The sequence below is a fragment of the Triticum aestivum genome, chromosome 1B (assembly GCF_018294505.1).
Source record: "Triticum aestivum cultivar Chinese Spring chromosome 1B, IWGSC CS RefSeq v2.1, whole genome shotgun sequence".
NCBI lineage: Eukaryota > Viridiplantae > Streptophyta > Magnoliopsida > Poales > Poaceae > Triticum > Triticum aestivum.
Genome location: NC_057795.1, coordinates 334,412,436 through 334,422,843, shown reverse-complemented (window position 1 = coordinate 334,422,843; position 10,408 = coordinate 334,412,436). Strand labels below are relative to the sequence as shown.

General features: G+C 45.8%; 1 protein-coding gene across 1 annotated transcript in view; it reads right to left on the bottom strand.

The window, feature by feature from the left end:
* Positions 1-489: 489 nt before the first annotated feature.
* Positions 490-10,408, bottom strand: part of LOC123122365 (DNA topoisomerase 1) — a 51,493-nt gene continuing 41,574 nt past the window's right edge. Inside the window, exons 14-21 of the mRNA XM_044542559.1 lie at positions 7,482-7,589; positions 2,443-2,519; positions 2,070-2,153; positions 1,768-1,879; positions 1,592-1,681; positions 1,457-1,522; positions 1,289-1,384; positions 490-1,105 (exon numbers count right to left, since the gene is read on the bottom strand). Of these exons, the coding sequence (XP_044398494.1) occupies positions 980-1,105; positions 1,289-1,384; positions 1,457-1,522; positions 1,592-1,681; positions 1,768-1,879; positions 2,070-2,153; positions 2,443-2,519; positions 7,482-7,589 (759 nt within the window). The 3' untranslated portion in view covers positions 490-979. The remainder of the gene's footprint in view (positions 1,106-1,288; positions 1,385-1,456; positions 1,523-1,591; positions 1,682-1,767; positions 1,880-2,069; positions 2,154-2,442; positions 2,520-7,481; positions 7,590-10,408) is intronic.

The following is a 10,408-nucleotide window of genomic DNA, read 5'->3' as shown; positions in this document are numbered from 1 at the left end:
GTGTGGGGGGGGGGGGGGGGGGTGTATTAGCAGTGTGAGATGTTTTTTGTTTTCTCCCGTTGCAACGCACGGACATGTTTACTAGTTTGTTGAAATTACAGAAATCATAGTTAGATGAAGACATATTTGCAATTGCCATAGTTTTACCTTTGCATAAGAAATACATAATTTTCTTCCTCCAACCACCTTGCATAGTAGACATGAAGTGCGTTCTACTACTACACTGGGGCTGCTCAATCTCACAACCATGGAGAAGACAGTGTGCATGAACTTGCAGAGATGACTGGACTAGTATGGTATACATGGATATGTTTCTCTTCAGTCCAGATAATGTTCATTTCGCTTTGTTGTTGAAGCACCAGTTCTCCTTCGAACTTTAAATAAGGGCAGAGTGGAGTGATTAACCTTGTAGTACAATCCAACAACCATGGAAAGGATGCAACGATGTGACAAGATATAGACGTGGTGATTCAAGTGCTATCATGTCACTGGTTGGCATCAAATGCGGTGAGCACTCGACTACTTTGCCCAAGAACATGCAAGTTCATTGCAACCAACAATCAGTGACCTTTAAATCAAACCACCAAAACTCTTTTTAATTTTACATTATTTGGCAATATGATCTATGTTCTCTATACAGCTGCTGACGGTGACCCCGTAAAAGAATGAGAGATGTTACTCGTCTGCCGTATATATCCTCGTAGTACGGAGAAATCCGGCAAGAAATACAACTCAGAAGGCATGAGCATCTGAGCACATGTTTTATATGCTTACTTGACCAATTGTCCTGTCGCGCATGCAGACCCATCATCATCAAAAAGCATTACTGGGAATTGAGGCACATGACCACTTGAATAAATACTGCTCATTCTTATCCCTGACCCACTCTGAATTTTGTGGACATGCTTGAGCTTGACATTGACCTTCGTGGTTTTGGGCGTGTGCAAGTTTCCACGTTGGATTTGTGGCAGCTGATCACTTAATGCCATTCGATGGGTTCTGCATTTTTGTTAGTTTTCCCCTTTGGTCGACCATTATGTTTGGCATTTTTACCCGTCAGAAACTTCAGTGCATGCTCGAGCGTAATCTTCTTTGGGTCTTGAGTCTGTAATCAGCCATTTTCAAGGCATTGTTAGACTTGCAATGAGAACATCCAAATTGAGAACTGTACAATTGTAACTGCGTATGATTTCTATTAAAGTTTCTTCCTAACCAGTTGACAACAATGACGCCAACAACAGAATCTCATTTCGTATGGTTTCTGGTATTTAACAACACCAACACGTACCTTTGGCACTGGAGCAAGCGTTCCCCTGTGCCGGATACTAAATCCAGCTTTAGAATGTGTCATAAGTACTCGATGCTCGTCATCAGGATGTTTTCCCTGTTGGCAAAGATATCATCATGATTCAACTGAACAACGCGTACAAAAATCTAACATTATAGAAAAGAATACCAGAATTTTTGGATACTGCAATAGCTCAATTGCATCTTTGATAGTGATAGAGTCAACATCTTTGACCTGAAAAGTTAGATATTTGCAATAAGTTTCTGGAAAGACAATTTGAAAAGGTAATAATTAGTTAATTACCTCAGAAAGAGGAGCTCTTTTCTGAGATGCCCCTTTCCGATCCTCTCCAACTTGGATGTAGTAACCGTAAGGACCTTGTTTCAAGAAGACCTGTAGAACGAGCAAAACTGTTGTACACACTTCCTACCTGAAAAATAAATAAAGCCAGATGCCATGCAGACTGAAAGAGAAAAGACCTTTTCGCTTGTATCAGGCATGACACCAAGTAACCTAGGTTCAAAAGACCTTGGAATTTGCTCGGAAGTTTCATTTTCATCATCTTCATCTGATAATGTGCGAGCGATGTACCTATCATAATTAGTTTAGCCATTAGGTATGATTGGTAGTGTCCCCATAAAAAAATGATGATATTCAGTTATAATCAAGAAACTGCAGTGGAAATTACAACTTGTAACAATAGAGAACAAGGGTTACTGCAGAGATCAAGCTCCAACTCCAAGGCATTTAATGTTCATGAGTAGGGATAACAAGATCATACTTGCACTTCGGATGTCGATCACAGCCTATAAAATAGCCTTCACCATACCTACTAACCTTAAATCTGAGGGTTCCTTCAGAACAACTGCAGATATTCAGCAAACAGTTAAGTAGTATTAAGAAAGAAACATGGTTAATGCATTGCATAATAGGGTAACATCCTAGGTTTCCCCTGCCAACTTAATATGTACGAATTGTGCAAACATCTACGTTTGGGAAATGGCAAGTATTAAAAATTAGACTTCCTAAACAGGATTAAATACTCCCTCCGTCCCATAATATAAGATCGTTCAAGCTATGTTAGCTTGAAAAACGATCTTATATTATGGGACGGAAGGAGTAAATTATTTAAGTATAATTATGGCATGCCTTACCTAGGGCAAATCCTACTATCGGTGTCAAGGTCAGGAAAGAGGATAGGACGGAATTTCTCTTCAAGCATTCTCTCTACCTGCAACAAGGTGGGTGATTCAAATGTCAGCTAGTGATCTAAACGCTCTTATATTTCTTTACGGAGGGAGTACTTAAGTAACTGCGGGATGATAAGATAGCAACTTATTTGCTACACTAACAATGATCTATCAAAAGGACTAGATCTACAATGGGTGGGATGATGATGAGGAACAATAGAGAGAAGGAAAAGAAAAAGGAAATCAGAAGACAAATCCATTTGACTACTCCTAGGTACTTCTACTCTAGTCTAATTATTTGTTTGTCTTGGCTTTAGCTACTGTTTCGGGGGAGACTTGTATGAGATCTCACATGTGAGCTCGTGAGATCAACCCCAAAAAAATCATATTTAGACATTCCGAAAAAATCTGAAATTATTTGACAACATCCATGTGGGGTATGTCTACAACTCCGGAAAAAAATCACCTCGAAACTCGATGTACATTTAGAGATTCAAAAAAGACAAATTCGAATGTGAATAGTGGCAGCTTTAGGTGAATAGTAGTTTGACGCTATTCACATCCGATTTTGTCTTTTTTGTTTCTATTAATGTAAGTTGAATTAGGAGCTGAAACTTTTTGAGGTTGTACATCAAACATTCATGTGTGCCTACAAAAAATTGAAAATGTTTAAACATGTATTTTCAAAAAAATACATCTCATTGATCTCGCCTAATGTGAGATCTCACACAAGTCTTACCCTGTTTTCTAGGGTCTTCTAGCTGTGAGTATAATCCTAAATCTTAACATTTTCTAGAGTGTTCTAGAGTCCTCACCTTTAGTTCGTAACCAGCCTATGTACCCCACTACCTATAAGAGACTTGATGTTTTTATCTAAGATCTTGGGCTAGATCTTGTGCTCTAGGAGTTTTGGATTGAACTCCTGCTGCCATATCGGCCTATATTCGCCTCTAGAGCGATATCTAGCGCAGCACATTGAAGTAGTTCCTTCAACGTAAGTGTTGTCCACTTTGTAGCAGCAAGGTAGAGTTCAATCCCAGCCAGCCTCCTCAACCTTGCGCTACTTCAGATGAGCTCAGGTGGGATTCAACATCCTACTGGAGGTGCAACAATCCCATCTAGGACTAGTATGCTATTTAGCTGGGGGATCAGTGAGCTGGTTACATCTTACTTTGTTCATCTATAAGCCTGTTCCCAAAATATTATAGCGAGCACTGCAAAAAAGGGTAATTAGGTAATACATACAAAATTTTGTTTGAACAAGAATAAGGGCTCTAGAACTGTGTTTTAGTTGAGTGATAGCAGCCTTTCAAGCAATAATGACAAACTATCCATCCAAAATAAGATGTATCCGCAGATGTAAGAGAATGGTCTTAGCCCACAACTTATCATTTGTCCCTGGAAGAAATGCAAAATTTGCTAGTTTCAGATGATATGTCAAACAAAAGCTGGTTTGACTATGAGATAGTAAAACTTGGGAGTAATAACCACATGCGAGAAGTAGTTGTTTTACATGAAAAACCTTCTGGGTGCAAGGGTACTGTTAGAGTACGTAATGGGTCTAATGGCCCGTTAGTCTTAGGGTTAATTAGAGATAAGGGTCGCTTGCTTAGGGGTCAAGTAAGCCTTGCTTGGGAGTCAAGTAAACCTCTCTATATAAAGAGAGGAGATGTATCAATCTAATCAGCACTACTAGGAAAAGGGCTATAGATGATATGGCCACTAATGGCGCACCAGACATGTGGTGTGCCATTAGTATATACTAATGGCGCATCATGTGTTGGTGCGCCATTAGTGTGCAAATACTAATGGCGCACCACATCCCACGGTGCGCCATTAGTAAAAAAAAAATTAATTTTTTTCAAAACTACTAATGGCACACCGTGGGTGTGGTGCGCCATTACTAGTTGACATAGTAATGGCGCACCAGAACCACCGTGCGCCATTAGTAGTTTTGAAAAAAAATAAAAAAAAATAAAAAAATTTGTTAGTAATGGCGCACCTGTGGACAGTGCGCCATTACTAGTTTTAACTAGTAACGGCGCATTGTCCACTGGTGCGCCATTACTAAGTTTTTTTCAGAAAAAAATCATTTTTTTTCTTTTTTTCTTTTCAAAACTAGTAATGGCGCACCGTGGGTGTGGTGCGCCATTACTAGTTTAACTAGTAATGGCGCACCACCCCACGATGCGCCATTACTAACTTGGCCCAAAAGTTCCCGAATGCACCCCCCTGACTGCCTTTTCAGTTTTTAAAAAAATAAAAGAAAATGATAAAAATGTCAAAAAAATAAAAGAAAATAAGTTTCCCATGTGATATGTGGTCTAGTTGTTGGGAAAATTTACAAATATGAATTTCGACTTTATTTGCAAAATCTCTCTGGAAATTTGTAAAATGGCCATAACTTTTGCATACGAACAAGGATTAAAAAGTTTTTTATATGAAAAATCATCTACTCGAAAAGTTACATCCGAATTTAACCGCGGGAACCCCGTTAAACATTTTCAAAATCCCCAAAAACCTAACAGAAAAAAAGTTACGGGGCTTTCAAGATCTAGAGACAACAATATTCAAAAAATTTCAAATTTACTAGTGGCGCACCATGGATGTGGTGCGCCACTAGTAATAGAAAAAAAAATTGGTTTTGAATTGTTTTTCAAAAAATGATACGTAATATGACCGGGAAGTTTGAAATATTTTTCAAAATTTCATCATAGTCATGAACATGAACAAAGTCCTAGACATCAACAAGGTATAATAGGATTGATACGCTAGATATATCAACAAGTGCCTGTGAAGTGAGCTGTTGCTGGGGTTGGATAGAGCTCTGAAATTAAGCGTGCTTGGGCTGGAGTAGTGTGAGGATGGGTGACCTTTCGGTAAGTTTGACCACGGAGTGCGATTTGACCTGAGTTTAAGCATATTGACCCGAGATTAAGCCATAGTGACCTGAGATTAAGAAAAAACTAAAAAAAAAATTGAAAAAAAATCTGAAAAAAAATTGAAAAAAAATGGCGCACTTCTATGTGATGCGCCATTAGTATATCAGATACTAATGGCGCACCACTGGTGCGCCATTAGTAAAAAATACTAGTGGCGTGATACTAATGGCGCACCAGTAGTGCGCCATTAGTAGGCAAAACTGGTGCGCCATTAGTAGGCCTTTTCCTAGTAGTGCAAGCAAGAATTAAGAAGGAAATCCCTTCCCTCTTGCCCGGCCGTGGGCAGAAAGGCCCCCGGCCGGCCCTCTCGCGCCCTCCTTCTAGCAGCGCCATAACAATTTGGTATCAGATAGCTCAGTTCCGATCATGTCTTCGCCGCCGCCCACCCCGTCGCTTCTGCTGCCGAGCGTCACCACCGCGCCGCTGTCCATCTGCACCGCGCCACTGCCCTCCCCGTCCGCGCCGCTGGTCGCATCCTCCGGCGCCGCCACCGCACCACCGGCCGCCGCCTACACCCCGGAGGAGATCACCGGGGTCCTCAACGACCTCGTCACAGCCGTCCAGCGGATCCCGCTGTACCTGGCCAGCCCCTACGGGCCGCCATCGGGCCGCCGGCCCTGCCGTGGTACTCGTCGCATCCAGGGGCCTCCGCGGCGTTCACTGGGACGCTGCAGCTGCCGCCGCCGCCCGCCGCCGCCCCGCAGTGGCCGACGCCGGCTCCCGCCGCGCCTCCAGCGCCCATCGCCGCCCCCGCGCCGCCGTGGCAGCCGCCGCACCAGGCGGCCTTTGCCGCGCTCGTCGGGCCACTGCAGCAGCCGCTGCAGCTGCCATCCGTTGCCACCACCGCCCAACCCTGGCTGCAGTGGCAGTCGCCACTCCTGGCGGCCTCCGCCGCGCCCGGCGCTCCGCCGCAGCAGTCGCTGCCGCTGCCCGGTGCGCTACCGCAGCAGCCGCTGCAGCTGCAGCAGCCACCGCCGGTCAGCTCCGGCCCCGCATCGACCGCGCCGGCGGGAGTCCCGCTCCACCAAGTCCAGTCCCCGTCGTCGCCGTCATCGCTTCCTTCTTGGATCGCTACCCGCCACGTGTCGGCGGCGGTGAGGCTGCAGGCTGCTGCGCGCGGCCTCCTAGCGCGTCGGCGTGTGCGGGAGATACGTGGTCTACAGGTGCCGCTCCTCCAAGTTGTCGTTCGCTGCGCAGAGGACCTCGATCTCATCCACTGGGTCGGGGATCTTGGGCATGCGGTTTCCCCCAAGGGCGGCGGGCCTACTGTTTTCCCCGCGGGCAGCGACCTCAAAGTCTGCGACATCGGCGGTTGGGGGGGCGCACCCCTCCTAGTCATTCTCCATCGCAAGCCCTCCACTCTTCCCTGTGCGGTGCAGACCAACAGCCGTCCGGCAGGGAGAAGGCATGGTGTCACCGACAGCAGCGCACCGCGTAGCACCACTGCATTCCGCCACCGGCCGCCGCGAGGGCGCCTCTGCTGGTCACTCTTGCGACCACTTCTAGGTGGTCATACACGTGCACTCCTTTTGTCCAGGTGGTGTCCATGGGATCCAGGTGGCTGTACACGTGCACGTCCGACGTGCGGATGATGTCCACTTTTGGTTAAGGGGTCCAAAATAAAGCATCCCAGTCCATTTCAGGTTGAGAATAATAAAACAAGCCGAGATGTAAAAGGCTTATTTTTAGGTGTTAGGCTTCTGTTGCGTCGAGTCATGGTTATAAGTTGGTTAGGCTGCAGCTCGAGGACAAACTGCATGTCCAGGTGGGGTGTAGTGTTAGAGTACGTAATGGGTCTAATGGGCCCGTTAGTCTTAGGGTTAATTAGAGATAAGGGTCGCTTGCTTAGGGGGCAAGTAAGCCTTGCTTGGGAGTCAAGTAAACCTCTCTATATAAAGAGAGGAGATGTATCAATCTAATCAAGCAAGAATTAAGAAGGAAATCCCTTCCCTCTTGTCCGGCCGTGGGCAGAAAGGCCCCCGGCCGGCCCTCTCGCACCCTCCTTCTAGCAGCGCCATAACAGGTACAGATATTTTCCAATGAACCACACAAAAAACATACCTTTCTGACATCCCACTGACTAGCATCTCCGCAATATTTGCTGAATCGTTCCCAATAATCTTTCATGAGACCCTTCCATTCAGTTGACCCAGCAGAGACATTGTCTAGCTGTTAATGAAGCAGAAAAAGGAACATTAACAGGATTATTACAACAACTGAATTTCTCATATGCCTAGTTACTTGCTGTTAACAAAAGAAAGAAAAATCTTCATATTACCACGTTTCCTATTCGGAAATCAGCGTAGTGCTCATCTTTAAGGAAAAGGGTTATCCAGTTGAGGATCATAGCCTTATGGAAGAATTATATCTTGACTCTGTACCCTTGGTTCTATTATGAATTTACAATTAATATCTTTAAGGAAAAGAGCTATCCGGTTACTCTGTTTGAGAAACCATGTAAAGTTGCAAACCTGTAAATCACATACCCCAGTATTCTACTGAGCACCAATAAAACCAGTGTATATATTCGTATTTCTTTCCCTTGTAAATGTTGTTTGGATAAAAGGTATTTAGTTTGCTTGCTGGGAATCCTGAGCTAAAAACAGAACTAAGTGAGCTCAGACATGATTACAGGAACAGGGAGATGAATTGAAGTTTCAGTATTCAACACACAAACATAATCTGGTGTGTGCTCTGAACACACCAAAACTCAACCTAACAATAGCTCCAACATCTGAATCACAAATTTGGTAACCTAAAATCTTAATATCACAAGCGATCAAGATGCTCAATTGAGTAGCACATCTGACAATTATAATACTGCAGATCTTGCTGGGGAGGCCAAGCATGGAGAAGCCGTGGAGGGAGTTGTCCGTGAGAGGCGTGGATAGAGAAGACATGAGCAGATCAGGCGAGTAGAGGAGGCGGGCAGTGAAGGAGGCTCGTACGGCAACAGAGGAAGGGTGGAGGAGCAGCTCGGTGCCGCCGGTGAGGGCAAGGGGAAGGGTGGTGTTAGACCAATTAGGAGCGCGTGGAGCCATTGACAAGCTGGAGAAGCAACTAAGGAGGAGAGCTCGTGGCGGCCGGCATCACCCCGCGTGTGGTGGTCGGTGGTCGTGTCTCACTCTGACATGATATTTGTTCTACTGAAATCCGAACCAACCTACCAAATTATTACTTTCCGGGCGTCTAGGAATACGACATACTGGGGTTGGACCAAAACAGGGGATCCAAACGAATTTTGAAAGGTCTGAGCTAATTTATTCATAGGCCTGTAACTTACACCTGTATTAGGATCAAAACTGGGCTTCCATGCGGGCTTTAAGAATCATAGGCTTAGGGTAGAATTCCATCTTGACTCTGTACCCTTGATTCCACTATGATCATTGATCAAAGCTTTTAAGAAAGGATAAATAGTGATGCAGACGCTGTCATGATCATGCACTTACCCAGCCAAGCTCCGTAGGAGACAGCACAAGGAATAGGAACTACCCCGCTGGACTGGGCTATGCTTGCATATCTTCATATTTGGATTTGTTGTTAGAATAATCTGAGGCACGTCGTCAATCATCCAAGGACCAAACAATCACACGAGGCACGACACCGAGATTTGTTAACGAGGTTCACCAAACTCAGCTACATCCCCAGGGCCTGACTACGGGCGCTCCTTCCCGTGACACCATCACAATACCGCGCACCGGCCACCCGAGCACCGGCACACGCCACCGGCTCCCCCAGTGTGCCTGTGCTATTATGGTGGCGTAGGTTACATCGTGTGTCTACAAACAACAACAACAAAGCCTTTAGGGCATCTCCAGCCGTTGGCCCCCCCAGGACGCATAAAAAACGCTCCCTGGGGGCGAGCCGGCGATACACTCGGCGCTGGGGGCGGTTTCGCGCCCAGTCGTCGCCCCCAGGCGCCGAAATTGGCCCACTTTGCAGCCCAATTTCGGCGAATAAACGGCCCATATGGGCGAGAATAGGCCCATATTCGGCGTGGTTTCGCCTTGTCTCGGCGTTCAATTATCAACACAATTATTCCTTATCACATATTTCATCACAGAAAAATCAAATACTTCAACAAAATACTACAACAACAAATAGTTCAATACAAATTATATAGTTCAACAAATAAAAACTCGTATTTCATCACGCGGCGTCCCCCTTGAGCCTCCATAGGTGCTCAATCAGATCTTTCTGCAGTTGATGATGCACCTGTGGGTCTCGGATCTCCTGACGCATACTGAGATAGGCAGTCCAAGTTGCCGGTAGCTGGTGATCAACTTCGGCTAGAGGACCCTGCCTGTAGTATGGTTCAGTGTCAAACACTGGGTCTTCTTGCTCGCTCTCGATGATCATGTTGTGCAAGATGACACAGCAAGTCATGATCTCCCACATTTGATCTTTCGACCAGGTCTGAGCGGGGTACCGAACAACAGCGAATCGAGATTGGAGCACACCAAATGCCCGCTCGACATCCTTCCTGCAAGCCTCCTGAAGCTTCGCAAACCAGGCGTTCTTGCCTCCTGCCACAGGGTTTGAGATCGTCTTCACAAATGTCGACCATCTCGGATAGATGCCGTCAGCTAGATAGTACCCCTTGTTGTATTGGTGCCCATTGATCTCGAAGTTCACCGGAGGAGAATGGCCCTCAACGAGCTTGGCAAAAACAGGAGAGCACTGCAGCACGTTGATGTCATTGTGAGTTCCTGGCATACCAAAGAAGGAGTGCCAAATCCAGAGGTCCTGTGTGGCTACCGCCTCAAGCACCACACTGCAACCGCCTTTGGCGCCTTTGTACATCCCCTGCCAACCAAATGGGCAGTTCTTCCATTTCCAATGCATGCAGTCGATGCTTCCAAGCATCCCAGGAAATCCTCTTGCTGCATTCTGGGCTAGGATCCGAGCAGTGTCTTCCGCATTGGGTGTTCTCAAGTATTGTGGCCCAAACACTGCCACCACTGCCCGACAGAACTTGTAGAAACACT